Raw genomic sequence first — 20,303 nt, 5'->3', positions numbered from 1 at the left:
CAAACAAAACATCTCTCTTTCTGTGGTGTTAATATAACTACTAAAGATGTTAGGCAGGAGGGTGGAATATTTTTAGTGGTATGATCTGTACAAGAAATTCTACTTGAACCAAAAAAAAAGAATGTGAGATGGAGCAGAGCATTGCTATAAGACTCCATATTAACATCTCCCTCAATTTTTTGCAATAGCACTATCAAAATAACTCAGTGTTTCCTTCCCACACAGGTGCTCAAGTTGTTCACAGAAGTCCTAAGTCTAGTAAATTTCAGGAGAAGAATATTGAAGATTTCCAATATTTATCAGGTAAGACATTACTTAAGATTTTAGAACTACAATAAATTACTGCCACAGTTTTATAAATGTCTTAAAATATCTGTTTTCTAGAGGAACTTATAATGAAAAAAATTAAAAGGAATAAGCTATCCAGAGCAATCTTTTTGATGCAGAAGGCTGCTCAGAAGTTCCCCAAAGACTTAAGTACTACTTCCCAAAGGGAGCTACTGGAGGTAATAAGAAAAATGGTATGATAGAACTTCTTTACCATTAGCACAGTTTTTAATGTTCTGTGTAAGTAAGACACATAATACTACTTCTTATAAAAACAAGAAAAATGGAAGGAACTTGAGAGTCATAGTGTGTTTTTAACTTCTATTGTCAGTCTTTTTCCTGAGGAGTTTCAAAGAATAAAGTGACCTTAAAACAAGAAAAGAGCACATCCCCAAATTTTGTGCATACATGCAAATTCCAGGAAACCTGAGAGTAGATAAGATCTCTTCTTCTGTACTGTATCTCCTGGACTTTGCAGTTACAAACCTAGACGTTGCCAAAATGTCATTCAGCTTTCCATACTGTATCCTTGGACATTGTTCTTTTTCCCAGATCCCCAAGTCTTGGAATACTTTAGCTGGTGATGATGGCATGGTCTTCATTTTATTCTTTCTAAAAAAACAGTTTAGATTATTGGGGTTTTGGAATCTATTGGAGCTAAAAGCAGAGTCTTCCTGCGTTCATTTCACTCTCTTGAAATCAATGAGAGTATTTCTGTTGACATTTGTGCCAGCATCTGTCCATGAAAATTACCATTGAAATTTCTTTATAGCCTGTAAAAGAATATCTGTAAAACGGATATCAGAACCTGCAATTTTCACTATATGAAAGAGTATTTTAAACAAGGTTACTAGAAGTTGTTTTTCTTTTTAGTGCCACAAATTTGGAAGCATGATAAGTTATACATGTATTTATTACATCAGAAGAATGCAAAAACTGGATCAGAAAACGCATACATTAAAAATATCTCTCATATATTTTAAAAATATGTGTTATTTATGAAAATTTAGTCAGATGTTGTGATATGGTATGCAAATTGTAACTGAAATCACCAGTGAAGGCTTACAGGCATTTCCCAAGAAGTATCTGGTTATCCCAAACAAACATTTACCAAGCTCTTATACTGACCTTCACTACCTTTTGCTTCTGTGCACTTTTCACCAAGAAAGATGTAGATGAAAAAATATAATATACCTGCATACAATTGGCAGAAAATATCAGAATTCATTTTGTCAGGATAAACTTAGCATGATCTCTTCTGATATTTGTTTTATGATGAAATATTTAATTATATGTTCAATAATTTTCTGCTTGAGGTGGATGGTGAACACATAACAAGCAGCAAATCCATACTTTTATTTTCATGCTTTTGCTTTTTTTGTCTTGTAGACTTTTAGATAGAATTGCATCATCTGGTCTTTTCTCCTGTAATCAGCACAATATGCTACAAATCTGTTTTTGTTATGTAGCAAAATAGGAAGCAATTTATTTTATTTTGAGAAGCATACAAATAACCATTTCTCATGCAGTAAACAACTGAGTAGATATGGAAGCTTCTGAGTCATATGTGTTTACTCAATTGTATCAAACTGCTTAATGAGCTGCTTGGCATTTTAATTATTTCTTTCACAGCTGTTTAATTCTTTTTTCCTGTCCTATATATATCTAGTTGGACATACATATTTTACAGAATTGGATACACTGGTAGTTCTCATTGGCCAGTTGGAGTATTGAATTTATGTGATTAAGTTAATATCATGGTGCAAGTCTGTGACGGAGTCAGGGATCAAATGTCTTTGATCACAGGTCAAGCATTTGAGGTTTTTTGGTGACGTTTGGCTTCCTCAACTGCAAGATTATTCTTGCTCATCTTGCAACACTGCCACATTTGTTATCTTCCAAGTTCTACAATTACTGAAGTACAGGTCATGCAGTACCACTCTCAGTCACAACACCATCTTTATTCAAGCTGGGAGCATTTTCACCCTTGCACTAATCAGAAATATATCTTCAGACTAGAATGAGTCCACGATACTTTTAATTAAAAAATGTGTCATAGGGCTGCTTACCATGGAGAAGTATAGCTTTTAAGGAAGCAATGAACGTTCAAACTGCTGATTGCAAAAGCTGAATGGTTGTGTGAATCCTGTGTGATGGGAAGAGTTACTCTGTATCTTGTTCTTTATCTTATATTTTTCCTGTAGTGTCTCACTAGGGTGGATGCAACCCTAATCTAAAGGATGAGAGAATGAGGTGGAGGGGTAGAGCTGTGAAAATTATTAGCTGTGCAAAATGCTCTATTAAATCTGAGCTCCCTGTTTCACTCATTTCACCATAAACCTGAAATATTTTCAGAAATTTTGGACATGAGATTCCACGCTTAGTCTGTGATCTGACCCCCTTTGGTGTAGTTTTCTAAATGTATGAGGACAGAAACAAGGAACTGTTAAGGTGCAAGATTATAGGATTGTCACTGAATTACCAATACCTTGGAATTTTTTTTTAATTTCATCTTTCAGACTCAGCTCAGCCTAAGTCCTTGGTCCAGTGTAGGGTACTAAAAGGTGTCAAATAAAATTTCTAGTTGTAGGAATATGTCATTTCTTGTCTCTACACAAAATGTAATTCTTGTTCATCTCCGTGAGTTGGCCTTTTTGGCTTTGATATGCACTGAACAGCTGCCACAAGTAAAGATGCAAAATACTAAGTTCTTAATATTAGATTGCCAAGTTTCTCTTGAACTGGCAGTGACATCAAGGTGAAGAAACCTAACAATTTGCTATTCAGTCAAGTAAGAATAAAGTGTAGCCTTGATCTCCAAACAAATGGCCTCATAATCAATGTATTCAGAATGTTCCCACATCTTTGACACCTGACTGTCAGTCAGCTTTCAGCTGTCTACAGTTAACCAAGGGAAAAATGGTTTAGCCATACCTTTTATGGACCCACGTTCCTTTTTCTTTATTTGTAGACTTTATTTTTTCCCTCTGTTTCTGAAGTACAAAAAATTCAATCCAACTGCTTCTACAGCTCCTCTAGAAATTCCACAGATTAGGTTTCCAGCTCTCTCCTAAATAGGAGTTGATATCTTTTTTGTTTCTTGTTAGAGTTAACCACTGGCTGGCAATAATTGTTTATCAACATTGTATGTGATCACTAACTTATTTCCTATAGGTTCTTCCAAAATTGGATATGCTTCTTTCATAGCATTCTCTAATTATGAAATTAATCTGTGTATATAAGCTTACACAAAGTACCATTCATCCTCATTTAGGATGTAGGATAATAGGAAAAGCTATTGCAAGTTTTCTACATAGCAGTGAAATTTTCTATGACAATTTGAAAACAATGTATAAAATTTATATTTTTTAATATATTTTTAATATAATTATGTCTGTTATATTTTAATAGTTTTCCATTGGTTTTCATTTCAATCTTAGGAAGCACTAACTTTAATTGAGCAAGTTGAAGCTGAACAAAGTGCATTGTATTGCAGTCTCAAAGAAGCTATGAGCAGCAGGAAAAAAAGCAGGACTCCTCCTCCTCCTCTGTTACTTTCCAGATCACATTGCTCCATGACATTTAAACCAGCCCCATTTGATTCAGATATTCAGGTAATGTTTTTCATGATGACTGCATAAGAAATAGCTAAATCATACACAAGAGAAAAAGTTGTTTCAACAGTGCTATACCAACACATTTTTCTTTGTTCCTGAGAGGATTATGTTATTCTGACTTAATTAAGTATCCCTTTTTTTTTCCCTCTGTGAGTCAGTTTTCCTCTGTGACTCACTGTTTTGATCTTCACATTTGCATGACACTTTCGTAATCTCATGCATTATGTCCCTTGGCGCTTCTGTTGTCTAATACTTACTTATTCCACTTATCAAAAGCAAATTTTCTTGCTTAGGGGTTGACATACTCCTAGTTACCCTCTGAAGAGAGACAAGACTGTTGCATCATGTGATGCAAAAATCTCTGTTAATGAAGTGTTGAAATGACTCAGTTCAGCTGGAAATAATCCACTTTCAGTTGAACATGTTTTTATGTCACAGGTCTATGTAGATCATAGGTGATATTAGGAGAGGTCTCTTGTTCAGCCTTCTGCTCAAAGGAGGGTTGGCTGTGAGACTAAAACACTTTGCTCAGAGCTTTATGCCGTCAGTTCTCAAAACTTCCAAGAATGGAGACAGCTTCTCTGGAAAGTGTGTTCCAAAAGGGCAACATGTCCATAGAAAACTTTTTCTTATGTACAGTTGGAGTCTCCCTTGCTTCAAGTTAGATCTTTTGTTTTTCCTTCTCCTACCATGCACTAGTTTGAAAAGCAAATGGCATCTACTTCTCTCCCTTCCTTTGCTAATCAAGTAATTTTATCACAGAGGCCAGTCATGGTGGTCAGCCCTGATTTGCCCTTACTAAATCCCTTCTGACTACTCTAAATCACCTTATTCTCTCTTCTTCCCTTGTCCAGAAGGGATTCAAACAGTTTGAAGAATTTACTAACTGCAGTTTTCTTGAATGAGAAATTTTCATAGTGATTTTGCAAGCTTCTTCAAAATAATCGTGTGTATATGCCCAGTAGAAGTTCAAATCTTACTAATAGTGGTAAGAATATTTCTGTGAACAGTTTTTTCATAACCTGCAGTTTTATTGCAGTTTAATCAGTAAATTTCAAACAGTTTGAATCGGGAAAAGTTTACCATTTCTGTCTTTACTGAATCTAAAATAAAATTTTAGAAAACCCAAACTTAAAAGTTTGGTAGTTCATTTGTTTTAGTATGTGTTCCAAAGTAATTTTGTTTGATACAGGAGGGTGAATGCAGCATCTTGGGCCACTAGATGGCGAAGTGTGATTATTATTCTTATAATTTGAGCCACGATAGTCTAGAAGACATTTTTTTGCTAAAGCTAACACAGAGTTGTTGAGCAGACAGGAAAGGTCTTTTTTTTTAATGTAGAAGTTATTAACTGAATGCTTAATATTTAATTAGTTTCTTAGGATAAATGTCTGCCTCAGATTTAATTCGACATACATAGTTCCTGTACTAGGAGTCAAAATACCTGTGAGATTTTCAGATCTTAAGGCTCATTTGCTGAAAATAGTCTCTTCCATTTCAATAACACCTTGTGAAAAGCAGTCAATAGGGAAACACCAACAAATGTCATTATTTAGACTTCTGTCAGGCCTTTGGTACAGTCCCACATGACATGGCTGATCTCCAGACAGAAGAGACGTGGATTTGATGGGTGAATCATCATTCAGTGGATAAGGAATTGGCTGGATGGACACAGGCAGAGTTGTAGTCCATGGCTCCATGTCCAGGCAGAGGATGGTGCTGAGTGAAGTCTCTCAGAGCTCACTCTTGGGACTGATGCTCTTCAGTACCTTCACTGATGTCCGGCAGTGAGGTCAAGTGCAGCCTCAGCAGAGTTGCTGATGGGAAGCTGAGCTCTGCAACTGACACAACAGAAGGAAGGGATATCATACCTGCATCTCTTTTGCCTGATTTTAAGGATCTGTCCTCAAGTAGTTTGCTAAATTTGAACCCATTGCCAACTTTAGAAGAATACCATTGCAGAAATAATAATGGATCAAGGATGAATAATGGATCTAGGTGACTTTAAATCTGTGACCTGTACAGTCTGTGCTTTGGGATAGCTTTGAGGAAGAGGGTAACTCAAGGTAGGGTTAGGATACTGGAGAATCATCTGTTTTTATTGCCACTAGTAGTATATCTAGTTTTCCAGCTAAATAAATTAATTGATATTTTGAGTGCAGTTAGACTATACTTTTTTATAACTAAGCCAAGTTTTTTTGCAGAGACTGTTTTCACAAAATTTGTACATTCTACATTAGGTAAAAATTGGAAATAATACTGTGCATCAATTAATTTTGTTCTCATTTTCTTCAAAGGTTTCCTGGTACTGTATTTTGGGCTGTGTAGCAGGAGGAAGTAATACGAAAGTAAGGTTAAATAGTAATAAACTTCAGAATTCAGGAGAACAGGTAAGACAGAGGTAAAACTTGTTTAGTTAATTCTCTCTTCCTGTTAAAAAATCCAACTCTCTAAATCTTTCTATCTGACACATTTTTAAAAGTCATGTAACTGGTTAAGCCTTTGACAAACTCTTCTATCTTTACACCAAAAGACTTCCAGGAATCTTTTTTGAATAAGAAAATAAATTACTCAAAAGCTTTAAGATTTAAGCAAATCTGTACCTTGTTTTAACTATTTATTTGGGTGATATCTAAGAAATGTAAAAGTAAAAGGAAGTATATGAAGTGTGCTCCAGACACTACTCTTTCCAGGAACTCAAAAAAAGAAATTCTAAACAGATAAAAATTCATTCTTCTTAATTGTGTAACTTCTATCAGCTATTTCTACTAAACAAGACATTGCCTTATTTAATGCTGGCAGCATGGTAATATAATTTTTTCAATAAGCTTCACATTCAGACACAGTTTATTTCTAGGTTCATGCTCTTTCCCTTTCATTCTGTGAGCATGTGGTATGGTGAATCATCCCACACATCTTTAATTACTTATGACTGATCATGTTGACTGTCTTGGTACTTCTACATTATTTGTTCATTACAATTTGACCTTTACTTTTTTGGATTTTTTTTCTTTGTTTGTTGGTTGGTTTGGTTTTGCATTTTTAGGTAGGTTTTTTTTCCATTGTATCACATTGTGGTGTTTCTGCACAGACTGAGAAAGTTCTGGTTTTCATTCACTCATCCCTGCTATTGCATTGTCCTCATTTATGACAACAATGAACCATCCAAATACTGTGCATTTTGTAATTAAAGAAAGGAGCAAGAAAGCTTCAACATGTCCTCTTCAGCTTCTGTAGTCTAACACCTCATTGATCACCTCAGTGATCATTTTTGTATCTGGAAATCTTTATTAAGAGTTCTTTTCTTTGCAGGGCAGAAGAATTGCCCTGTGCTTTGTGACAGAAGAATGATATCAACATCTTATGCCTGATGTTTCAGGCTTTCCTGGCTTTGTAAGCAAGCTCCATACTAGCACTGATAGACTTGTGTTTGGTGATGGAGAGGGAATCTGTGCCCTTAGTTCCCCTGGCTCCTCTCCTTAAAGGAAAGTGCATCAGAAGAGTAGGTGTGTGTAGGTGCTGGCAGTAGAGGCTTTGATGTTATTCCTGATACTCTGTCATGAAATCCACAAAACCAAGCTTCCTGTGATGTTTGGCAAGTTAGTTTCAATATTCCATCCCCTATCAGGTGAATTAAGTGTTTGACAGGTGACTTTCACCCCGCTGCCAGCTGTTTTTTCTGTGAATTTGCTGCAGTCCATCCAAGCCACTGACCATCTTAGCTCTGACAGGCACTGGGGTAACACAGACCTAAGGTTAACCATACACCTCTGCAATGGAACTTCTGTTTGCTTTAGGATATGCTTTTGCAAAATGCTGATCTGCAGACAAAGTCTCTATCTTCTGACTTCAATAAAAAAGTTTAGAGTTCCTGAGGATAGAATGATCTATCAACTTATCATAAAGGGATATTGCAGACTGTTGTTCACTTATTTCTGGTTTGCTCGTTCAGGATTCAGCCCCAGTGTCCTGAAGGGATTTCTGTTGTTCAGAGGTGTCCTTATGTAGGACAGACTGTTTGAAAAAGAGCATTGTGTTAATACTGTGTTATGATGATGTCAATTCTCATACTATCATTCCATCTCTGGCACTTGTTTCTTGTTTCAAGGCCCTTGAAGTCTTTAAATCTTCCTTGTGTAAGTCACCTTGGTCACAGAGAGGGAGGTGGAAAATCCTCTTTGGAGTGAGCCATGATGTTAAAGTGCAGGTATACAATTACTTGAAGGAAAAATGGAGATCTTGAAAGTATGTTGTTTGCTTCACAGGTTCCAAAGTGCTGTTAGTGGTGCTGAAAAGAGCCAGAGGTATCTCTACCTCTGTCTGATACAAGAAGGTGACATGTATGAAGGAGAACAGTATGGTCTTTATCACAGCTCAGGGACAGAGTGTTTCAGCTCAGTGACTGCAAGCATGGACAATCACTATGTGAATGTTCAAATGGACACAAGTATCTTAGAAAAACATCAGGTCCTGCTACTTAACTGTTGTCTTAGGTTATGTGCTCTGTGTACACATCAGCATTCCAGAGAAAACTGATCCTTTTTTTCACCTATCATTTAGTTGTTTTCTCGTTGTTTTCAAGAATTTAATACAAGAATCTAGTACATTACCTGCTATTAATCTGGATTGTACTTTGGTTTTATCCAGGACCATTAAATAGTTTGTTTAATAATTAACATTTAGAATTTGAGATTTGTTTTTGGTATGTACAGTGAGTCTAACTAGAAAAATATTTTTATTGGTAGATACTGGCGGATGGGAAAATTCTCTTCGAAGTCCAAGGGTTAGATGCCAATGAGAAATACATATTTGCTGTGGCAGCATATTCTTCAGATGGAAAACTTATTGGAGATGCCATTGGGCAAATGACTAAGCCAATCCTTGCCTACCCACCACTTTCTGCTACTACTGTTCGAGCATATCTAACTCAGGTAGGGTTAGAATACGATAATGGACACCTACTTGCATTTTGTTGTAATTATTTGTTTTCAGTGGTTGTTCTAAAACTGCATCTGGTACCAGCTGGAGACCTTCTTGATGAAAGCTTGATAAGCACAAATCACAATTTTAACATAAAAATGGTATAGCTAAGTAAGTTCATTCTTAATTCAAAATTATTAAAAATGTCAGGTTAAGTGGAAAGGACTCAGATAGTCCTTTCCATCTCTGTAAAACCATCTCTGTTTTACAGTCTGCATTTAACTTTTTTCTTTTTTTTTTTTTTAATAGTTTGGGGTTTTTTTCATTTTTGTTGTTGAGACTAAGTACTAGAAATCATCTTGTTAGTCATTATGGAATAAAAATATTATTGAATTTAGCAGATATCAAAGCCAACCATTTTCATATTGAAATTAGTTTTGTAGTATCTTGTGAAAGACCACGAAGGTTGGCAGATAATTACAATTTTGTGTTCTTACAAAAGGATATTTAAAAGAGATTGTGACACAGAGAAAAGTGAAATTTTCTAGCCCTATAGATAGATCATGGGGAACAGTTAAAAGCTTTCCCAAAATATTCCAGTGTAAAATGTATCTATGTGAATTTATGCCTGTTTATTTGGCTTAGTTTACATCCTGTTATTCAGAGCAGAAGGGCATTCTGCAGTATTAGCAAAAGAAAAGTGAACCTAAATGAATTTATATGCCTTCAAGAACTGCAGCACAATGCCTGTAAAGTTCTCCACACAGGACTGTTAGAGCATTGGTCAGCAGTCAAAGAACCCCTCTGCTTTCTCTGATGCTGAATCTGAACCACACTAATAATAGTAAAATCCAATTATTGCTGCATGTGTTTTATTCAACTGTGTTGGGATATTCTTAGAGAAATTGTAAATTTACAATTTACAATGTTGTGGGGAGTTTTTAAACTTTATTGATCCTGTAATTTTGTCTGGCTTGGTTATTCCATGAGCACATCAACTCACTGTTTGTTGTTTTTTTTTTGTAGGTAGCCTATCAGATGGGCAACTTCAGATTAGCCAGAGCAGCATTTTCACCAATGTGGGATTACTTTGTTTCAGATACTTCTCCGCAGCCTCCCAATGCAGCTGTAATTTCTACAAGTAGTAATTTCACTATTTCTGCAAAAAGGTAATTGGTAAAACAAAATTAAAATAATGATTAATTATTTATATTTCTTTTATTATAGATGTGCACATTTTATTTAGAAGAGTTTCAAGTTGTGGAATTTTGTTCAGGCTTGTGATGTGAAAAATGTTCTGGAAAAAGGGTTTATAATTAGCAGAGGATTTTTGTTATTTAAGGCACTGCTAACATTTACACACCTAATTCTTTGTAATGGCTGTTTTCTTAAGATAATTGTGAAACATTTCCAAAGTGGGTACTAGTTCTGTGTGATGCATTTTCATATGCAAAATGTATCATATGCGCTGGGTGCTTGACTTTCCAATTAAGAGAGCAATAGATCTCACAAATTGTGAACAATTTGCCAAGAACACCAACCCAAACAGGTAGATGGTTGCTAATTCTGTTTTGGGATAGCTACATAGTGTGTCAATAATCTTTGCATATGCTAAAAGTCTTTAGAGATATTTAAAATGAATTATTTTATAAAAAAATTCAAATGTTTAACCATAATTATAGAAGTTTTTCATCACCCAGCTAGAAATTTTGTGGTTACATTTACTGAAATTCAATAGATCCAGATTCAGAAATACATCAAAACTGAATTTATTCCCAGATAAAAGATATTTTTTATGCAGTAATAGATGTGAAATATTATAAGAAAAATAGTTTTATATGTAAGTCAGCTATTTATGATTTGATAATGAACTAACATCCACTATAGCTGAATACAAATAATCAACTTCAGTGTCTGCCCTTCAAGTGCCACCACATGTGTGATACCAGGCATACAAATGCACCAAGGGTCTTGATGTTACATGCCATAACCATAGCAGCACTTGGGATTTACAGTCTATGGGCTGCATTGATGCTGCCAGAAAATCAGTATATATTCTATTTCATGACTGTGTGGGTTTTTTTAATCTATCCCTGGCCAGGCAACAAAGCAGGAATAGTCATTGTGCTGTTGTTTGCATTTTTTTTTGTCATTACTATTTTTTCACAAGTAATTTTTTAACACATCCAGCTCTAGAGATAACATTGTAATAAGTCTATTTTCAGATAAATCAGGTGAAGACAGAACGTTTTAAGCACAACTGTGCAAAGCAGTACTGGGAATTTTTATTTTCTGGCCAAGCCCCCCACTCCCCCTTGATTTTTTTTTTTTTTTAATTAACATGGAAGATTCTCACGGCTGCGGTATCAGGCAGTTTCAGGTTTACTGAGCAGCAGTTGCTAAAGGGACAGCAGAGGGAGCCTGAAGGAAAGGAAACCTGTTTTTCCAGCTAGAAGCCCTGGTAGTGGTATCTTGGTAATGTCAAGTGAATGAATGTGTCTATTTGATCTTACTTCTCGAGTTTCAGTCTCTTTCAGGAAATACAATCGAGGAGAAGAAGGAATTTATTTCTTTTACTTCAAAATCATAGGCTTTTTCCTGTAACACAAATATTTAAAAAATACAGCAAGTACAAATGCTCCTCTGTCCCCAGGGAAGGGGAAAAAAAACCCCAAAAAATATCTTGAGAGAAAAGCAGGCAAAAGAGAAGAGATTCTTTTGAGACTTGTAATACAAGACATAAGTGTTGAAAAGGAGTCTGTTAATAATACTTAGCAATGGACTTCACAACCGTGTGTGTGTCATTGTCAGAATACAGAAGAACAATGTGTAAAAGGCAACAGTGAAAACAAATAAGCTGTACCATATGAAGCTTTCAGACAGTTCAGAATTAGTTTCACTGGATTAGATTATGCAAATAAGGAAAAGTTGTCTTAGATTAGTAGAAAGTGGATAGCAATTTCAAAAGAAGTAATATTTTTATTTATTTAGCTTTTAATTTAGAAGTTTTAAGCAAATTTTTCAGTTTTATATGTAGGTCTTATTTCTAGAAGAAGTTATAGTGTAATCTATTTTGTCCATAATTTTAAAATTAAAGGCTTCATTTTATTATAATACAGTGTCAGGCATGCAAGATCTGGATCATAATTAACATGCTTTTACTGTTCTTTTGCTTTTGTATTTTGTAGGTTACATTTTGAAGCTGTATCTCAGACTTCTCCTATTGCCTTGCACCTCTTTTTGAGGAATATATTTGCTGTTTCTGACATTAATGTCATGGAAGGAGCACTCTTCTGTGATTCCATCTGTTCCAATGAGATATTCTATAAGGAGCAAGTAGGTGTGGTTTAAAATAATATACTGGATTTGATTTTACTTTTTCATCAGCTTAATTTCATCATTGTAAGATAGATGTGGCAATCAACTAATCCTATTTACAGAATCCATTTTCTGTGGGTTACGTGGCCTTTTTTTCTCAAGTATTTCAGAAGCTGTTGGTTATTTACATCCTGCTGGAATGATGGTTTCTGAACGAGTTATTGCATAACCAAAGCGCACTGATTCCTACTGAGGAAGGATTTTTCTTGACTTCAGTGGTGGTAGACTATAATATAAGAAAGAAGTATAATAAAAGTTATTTTTGTCCCCTAAAGATCTACCTTGAATTTTTTAAAATTTTCAACATTTATGCTATGTAATACATGTTTTTAAATTAAGATGTGACTTCTAACAGGGTTTCATGGTTTTAATATAGTAATATTTTATTTCAGTGGTTTTTTTATATTATAATGGCATGTTCATGACAAAAAACACCCTTTCTTTTTTATTTTGATAGTCAAATTTGCCTCCTGTTTTATTGCATTCCTATTCTATTTATTTCTTTGCTGAAGTCCTTGTAAAAAATGTGAGCAGTTGATTACTCTGTGACTTTACAAGATAAACTCTCACTTGCAAGGACTGCAACAGATAACTTGAAGGGAAGGGAAGGATTTATCCTTCCTGCACCGATTCTGAGAGGCTAGCATGTGAAATTTCCACTGCACATAGTTTGAGGTCATTAATCAGCCTCAATTTATAAATTATATGGGCAAACTCAGAGGGCACAATTAGATCAAGAGCAATCGTTTCCTTTAGTATCAGGAATAATGTGTTTTTTAATATACTTCTAACAGGTGTGAATTTATATTCCTTCCTAAACTTTCATCTTACTTGCTGCTTATCCTGCTTTTTAAACTGCAGTAACATCTGTCTTCTTCCACTCTCAAATGGTTTAACAACAGAATGAGTATTTAAATCAAAATGTGTTTTTCTTTTACAGGTAGCTAGATTAGCAGAATGTGAAAGAATGACTGTGGCAATTGAAGTTAGCAACTGGTTGAACGATCCAAGTTATGCACTGCAGTCTGTTGTACAATGTTATGGTCTCCTCGCCCCACTTATTTACCACAAGATATTTTCAGTGCCAGTAGTTCAGGTGAGAGCATTTTAGGACAAAGCAGCTGTCAGGTCCTGCAGTTATAGTGATTCAAATTAAACTTATAATAGGCAGTACAGTTGGAGAGCTAAATATCTAGGCTGTGACTTCTTAATAGCTGATGAAAGAAAAGCCTTTTAGAATTTTATTCATCCCCAATGCATCTAAGTTCCATGTAAGCTGCACACATTCTGCTCTCAGATATGGTGAAGTAACTGCAGAGTATCAATTGTTTCTTTAGGGTGATTGTTGGTATTTTAAACTGTAGCAGAAATTACAATGTAATTTCTACTTGAATGTTATTTGCAGACGGCAATTTTGAGGAAAGAAAAGCAGCATTTGCCTGTGGTTTCTTTTGTTTGGTTGTTGGTTGGTTTGTTGTTTTTTCTTTTTTTTTTTTTTTTTTTTTTTATTCAGAATGTTTGCTTCATATACAGTTTTGTTTTCTTCTTAAAGAAAAGAAAGCTATTCAGTGTTTTGACAATGCAGTCTTTAGTTTTCAGGCATGAGTTCCTTTCCAGAAGCAGGCACCTTCTCTTTAGAAACAGAATACATTTTATGAAGCAGCAGATGTGGTTTTTAGATTCAGCAAGCATACAGTAGAAACATGCAAATCTTTTTCCTGTAATTAGGTAGCCTTTTTAGGTAGCAGCAATAAGAGTATATTGGCTCTGTGAGAAAGGATGAGGTGACTGCACTGCAGGTGAAGCCCAGACCAGCAGCATCTGAACATGGCAGACAGAGAAGGGTGCTGGTAAGAGGATCCAAGACAGTCCAGGGAATGTGAGGTTATTGGGCTGGCCCAGGGTCCATCCAGGAGGAAAAGTCAGGAGGTGCAGGAATTGAAGCCAGAGGCTGGAGACAAGGCTGCAGCACAGGTCCAAGGTCCATGCAGGAGAAGGAACTGAAGACCAATGGAGCAGTACCACAGCTCAAGCAGGGACTGAAGGCTTGTGTCTGAGCTTGACAGAGGGTATGAGGGGAGGTCTCAAGTGAGGATGCTCAAGGAAGGACTGCTGGGACACTTAGGGCCCTGTTAAGTTTTCAGGAGTGATTAGGGAAAAAAAAAAAAAATAATCTATTTGAATACAGGGATAGCTTCTTGCTTAAGACGCTGTTGTCCTGCTAAAGGTACAGCTGGCCACTGGAAATAATTTCCACAACTTATAGCCACAAAAATTATTTCCACAAAAAATAGCCACAAGTTCTTTTCATTTCTGATGGACAAAATTGAGGAAAGAAGTATTTTATTTTTGCAATATACTGGAAGTATTTTTTTTCATTTGAAATCCTTGCCATCTCAATATATTTTCAAACAGTCCTCCAGTAGGATTATGTTATCTCACTGAATTAAACATTCTTGGATTCCATGTTAGTGAGATCAGTAAAAATATCCATCATGTATCTGTATATTAATATCTGGGATTTTATGCGAACATGTAATTTATTCCAAAAGACTGGTTGAAATCTTGACACTGTTCAATTAAATAGAAATTTAATTATTGGCATTTGTACAACTAATGTTTTATCCTATGCATTAGATTTCAAAGTATTTTTATAGTTCACCATGAAATACAGTGGGCTGTACAGAGGTACAAGCTTGAAAGTATGCTCTAGACTCCAATTTTTGTTTTAACCCTTGTATTTACAGATTCTCATTAAATGCTTGGCTGTCCTCCAAGAAATTCCAAGTTCTACTTTGCAAAGGAGACAGGAAGAATGTTATGAGAGTATTCTGCATATGATAGCTTGTGCTTCATATCATACAGCAAAGGTACGGTGTGAATTTTTGTGCTTACAGCTTAATTTGAGATATAGCTCTTGTCATTTGGGGAAAAAAAAGAGATTTAGTAAGCTGGCCTTCAGAATGATACCTTACAGAACCAGCAATCTTAAATAGTAAAGGCATGCAAACATTTATTAGTATCTTTGAATCAGTACATTTTTATTACAATGACATTTTGCCTTTTTAGTATTTATTCAGAAAACAGTCAAAACTATTAGTCCATGTCATTAGATCTACATTTTATATGATTATGTGTAATTTTATATTTAAGTTAGTACTATTTTCAGTAAGACATACATATAATATGTGTTTAAAAGTATTTATTCCAAAAGTCGTATTTGTAGTTTTAATCTGATTAATATATCTGTTTTAGTTGCTAATTAGATACAAGATACTTTATACTGTTTAGTCATGCATGCTGACAAAAGTAAAAACACCTTGACTTTCAACTGTAATATATATAATCTGTAGATGACATGATTCAGATACTCAATCTGTTTAGTGAGATAAGGAGAAACATGATATGGATTTTTTTCCCTCATGTATAGGGACATGCTGCAGTTAATTACTCACTATTATAAATGTGTGATACTGAAAAAGTCAGCTTTCCTCTAGCTTTAGATGCACCTCAGCTAAGAGCCCATACTGAAGCTGAGCTGTGGCTAAGGATTTGAGAGATTGCCCCATGCTGGTGATTGCTCAGCTTGGTCTTTATAGGAGCTGAATCTCCATGCTAACCTCACAAGAACGGATCTGTACCAAATAACCCAAAAAATGCTCTGCAAGGCCAGCACGGCTGTGAGGCCAGGGGCCAAGGGCAATGCCATGGCTGGCAGAGCAGCACCTGGTATAGAGGTTCAGCCAGGCATCCAGATTATTTGTGGTGATGAGGCAGGTCAGATTTGAAGCTGGGAAGTCAGTCCAGAGGTGAGGATAAGGCCTGGTGAGGTGGCTAGGGTCAGATAGAGCCCAGCAGGCTGGTCCATCATGATGGGAGCAGTCTGAGGTCAAGCTCAGAAGTTGGTCCATGAGCCAGGTGCCCAGTCTAGTGGATCTGTTGTCACACCCAGGCATGACTTGCACCAGGCTGGAGACTAACATTACTGCCGTATAGGAGCCAGCAGGCACTATAGGCTTAGACTTGAGCTGAGAGGGAGCTCCTCTCAGCTGGCCCCACAGGCATAGGCCCCAGGTGAATGCTGTCAGACACAATAAAGCCTATAAAGAGCCTTGAAACCTTGATTAGATGTTTGTTTGTTGGATTCCTCAGCTAATTGATTACCACTTATATTGCTGGGTTTTTTTCCCCTAGAGATAGCATTTCAACAGGATAGCATACAGAATAGCAAAGAGAATGAGTGAATTGAAAATGCTTCTCATTAAGGCAGGGTATATGTTTTTCTTTTGACTTAGAGTCAGGTCATGTACTGTGTTTATCCTAAGGTAATCTGTACACTTACTTAGGATCACAAAGGCAAAGATCCTAGTGTGAAGGTAGCTTGCATGTAGTAGAAGCACTTGGGCCTTTTGAGCTCTATCTAAAGAAGATAAAGCCATTGAAAAACATTTGCTACACTGTTAATTTATAAATTTTGCAATTTAAAAATAAATTTCACCAGTCCTTTCAATACAATTGGGATTTTAAAATGTGTGCTTGATACCAGAGAGGCAAATGAGGATCATTTAGTTATCCTTTATGTTCTTTGATAGCAGTACTGCCTGAGAACAGGGAGGGTGTCAATCACAGCAATAGATACTTCTGGGTAAATCTTTCTATTCTCTGAGGGATAGGCTAAGCAGAATAGAATGCATAGATAACATCTGCAATTCCAATTATTTTACATGTCTACAGTCCTGGGTTTTTTTATTAAAAGAAACTTGCATATTGAGTAATAAATTTATATTTATAATATTCATGCATTTTGACAATTATAAGTAGACAGGAATGAAATATTACATATCATGTAAACAAAAACTTGTGTAACAGATTATTCTTTTATAGGTACTACATTCATGGAAAGAGTATGAACTTTCAGCAATTATCATTAACTATGGGAAAAAGTTGTTGATCTCACCAGGAGTTTCACCTGGCCAGTCAGCAGACGTGAAAACTGAAGAAACACGCACTGGCAAAGCAGTAAAAGTAGTTGCTCTAGTTTTTAATTTTTCTTTAAATTCTGTATTTTATTATTTTGAAGACTAGATTTACTAATTTTTTTGTTCTAGAATCATAGAATAGTTTATATTGGAAGGGACGTCAAAGATGATCCAGCTCCAACCCCCAGCCTTGGGCAGGGACACCTTCTAATAGACCGGTTTGCTCAGTGCCCCATCCAGCCCAGTCTTGAATGCCTCCAGAGATTGGGAGTCCCCATGCTTGACAAAATATGCTGTGCCAAAAAAGTCACGAACATAATTTCTATTTTATCAGAAAAGAAAAATAAGACAATATTGATGAAATTATAAGATATAGATTTAGAAGACTTGTGGTCTAAGCTAGATTCCACTATTGACAAGCTGGTTTTAGTTAAGTTAAAGCTAAGCTTTCATAACAAAGTATTCAATATTTCAGAGACGTTCCTCAAGGGCATCCCATTTAGCTGCAATGGCAAAAGCAGCAGAAAATCTAAATTCTCTTGAATCAAGTCTACTCAAACTGACAGAACCAGGTGGGTGTACTGTTGAAACACGTCTTACCTTTGTCTATGGAGTTTTCTATTGTTTGTTGGAAAAAACTACATTTACTGAAGAAGTACTTTTATTTCTTATATCTTCCATGATGACTCAACCAAAGCAATAATGATCTTGGTAATGATCACCTGGTGATGATGTGTGTATTCATATTTTTTGTAATTTCTACTGGAACACTAATTTCTTCTTTAAAAGGACTATTTCTTTCTGAACAATTCTGCAAATATTTATGTTCTTCTAACCTGTTTAAATTGGATTCCATGTTATTTAGGCTTGCTTTATCTTTTTAAAGCAGAAAATGCAGTGGCAAAGACCACTGTCGATTTATAGCTTGTCTGAATACCCCACCAATGTTAGTAGTAATGACCACTGCAGGAAATTTTAGTGGAGAAAACTCTCCATGAAGCAAGTTAACAGAAATTGTTGTTTTTGTGAGGGAATTGCATGCATGCTAGTATTTAACTACCTTTTAAGTCAGGAATGAATAAACATATTTTAAAGTATCTTGGATTCTGGATCAAGCACAATAATTCTCTGACTAATATTCCTGCCAAAGTTAGATGAATTAATAAGTAAGGATTATAAAGAAAGTTTGGTTAGAACTTAATCTCAGAGACAGCACTGATTGGTACCTGGATAGAATGGTAGAGTAGTATAGGTTGGAAGGTATTTATTCTAACCCCCTTCTCAAAACAGGTACAATTACATCAGCTTGCTCTGAGGCTTATCCAGTCAAGTTTTGAATCTTTCTGAAGAAAGAGATTTCATAACTTTTATGGGCAACTCGTTCTGATAGTTAACCACTCTTATGGTTAGAGAGGTTTTCTTTACATGTCTTTGGAATTTTCTGATTTCCGATTTGTTTCAATTGCCTGTTGTGCTGTCAGTGAGGAGAGTCTGTCTCCACATTCTGTATTTCTCCTGTTAGGTTAGTGTAGATTCCTCTTAGCCTTCTCTTCCTAAGACTGAAGAAACCCAGTTCCCTCAGCCTCTTCATGCTCTATAGCTCATTGTCATCTTGTCTGTCCTTCTCTCAACTTGACTATGTTGGTGTCTTGTACTACAGTGCCCAAACCCAGGCACAGTCGCCTCGATGTGGTCTCACATCTATTCTAGTGCTGAATAGAGGGGAATAGTCATGTCCCCTGACCTGCTGGCCGTGCTGTTGCTAGTATAGCCCAGTATGCAGCAGGCCTTTGCTGCAAGACCACACCCCTCGTGTTCTAGTTATCATCCATCACCTCTGTGCATGCATTTATTCAGAAGAGAAAGTATTATTGTGAAAAATAGGATAAGGAGTGATGGAAAAATTCCATTAATCTGTGCAATAATCCTTCATTTTTGCTCACATTGATGCCTGCATTCCTGCAGAACAAGACACATAAGGAAAGAATTCTGTAAGTTAATTGAAAATCATGTTGATTAATTAATAGAAAGTTAAATTAATGGATTGATCAGTTAGAAAAAACCCACATTTTCAGTAGCTGGCAAATAATTGATCACTAAAGTCTGCTCTGTTGTTGAAATAGCCTATTTGTCAATAGTTTCAGGATACAAACTGAGAAGAAGCCTTTTGGTGTGGCCATGCAAAGCTTACAGCTGTCCTTACAAATATGTATTAATGGTACAGGGCAATGTGCACACCTGTAGGGCATGCTGTTAAAAGCATTTTGGAAAAAGCCTTGTAATAGGAAATCCTTATAATTGGATCAACACTTAGCATTCCATTAATGATAGTCTACAAGAAAAATGGAAAAGAGCTGAATCTGCTTCTTTCAAAAGAAGAGAAAACCAAAATATTTCACACACAGTACAATTTAAATTCTGAGATTTCAAATATTTTCCCATAAAAAAAAAATTGGGACATATTTTTCTTTGTGAAAAGGCTTATTTGGAGGAACATATTTTTGAACTTGTCAAATGGCAGAGAGTACTAAGAAAGTGTGTCCTATTTTAAAAGTCTGCTTTTCCTGCTGGCTGTCCTACTTAGTTGGACATTATTTACATTCAACAGACCTAAACTGACTGCTCTCACTGGAGGTTGTAGCTATTGATCCACTATTATAGCTGGTTCCAGAGTGCTTTTTTAATCTGCTTTTTTCAGGGATTTGCTGCATTGATGTTTTTCAAACACAGGACTTGTCTAAGCACAAAATTTGTAGATTATTTTTCTTTATTAAGGAAAAATAACAAGCAGTATGTGTAACATTGTTTTGGTGCTTGTTAGCTGGTAATGTTTAATCAGCTGTTGTGTTTAACTGCCAGAAGCTTGAATCCAAGTTATGGTCCTATATATTCTGTATACTGTCCATATCTGTGTACTCTATATAAAGTATATTATTTATAGAATATAACTGAATTTCTATACATCTATTTTTGTAAATATTTAGCTTAAGAAAAAAGAATATACATTACTACTACTACCCACTTACATTATCCATATGCAGAGTATGAATGTAAGCATTAGTCAATAGCAGTATCATGGGAT

The 20,303-nt window shown here is 35.7% G+C and overlaps 1 protein-coding gene across 1 annotated transcript in view; it reads left to right on the top strand.

The window, feature by feature from the left end:
• The window catches only part of CFAP54 (cilia and flagella associated protein 54), a 90,391-nt gene that overhangs the window by 13,999 nt on the left and 56,089 nt on the right, over positions 1–20,303 (top strand). The window contains exons 14-24 of the mRNA XM_063154850.1: positions 226–303; positions 385–506; positions 3,768–3,941; positions 6,242–6,334; positions 8,690–8,875; positions 9,891–10,033; positions 12,053–12,204; positions 13,187–13,338; positions 14,990–15,112; positions 17,127–17,267; positions 17,697–17,793. Coding sequence (XP_063010920.1) covers positions 226–303; positions 385–506; positions 3,768–3,941; positions 6,242–6,334; positions 8,690–8,875; positions 9,891–10,033; positions 12,053–12,204; positions 13,187–13,338; positions 14,990–15,112; positions 17,127–17,267; positions 17,697–17,793 — 1,461 coding nt within the window. The remainder of the gene's footprint in view (positions 1–225; positions 304–384; positions 507–3,767; positions 3,942–6,241; positions 6,335–8,689; positions 8,876–9,890; positions 10,034–12,052; positions 12,205–13,186; positions 13,339–14,989; positions 15,113–17,126; positions 17,268–17,696; positions 17,794–20,303) is intronic.

Source organism: Melospiza melodia, chromosome 4, assembly GCF_035770615.1.
Source record: "Melospiza melodia melodia isolate bMelMel2 chromosome 4, bMelMel2.pri, whole genome shotgun sequence".
NCBI lineage: Eukaryota > Metazoa > Chordata > Aves > Passeriformes > Passerellidae > Melospiza > Melospiza melodia.
This window is presented reverse-complemented; position numbering and strand designations above follow the sequence as displayed.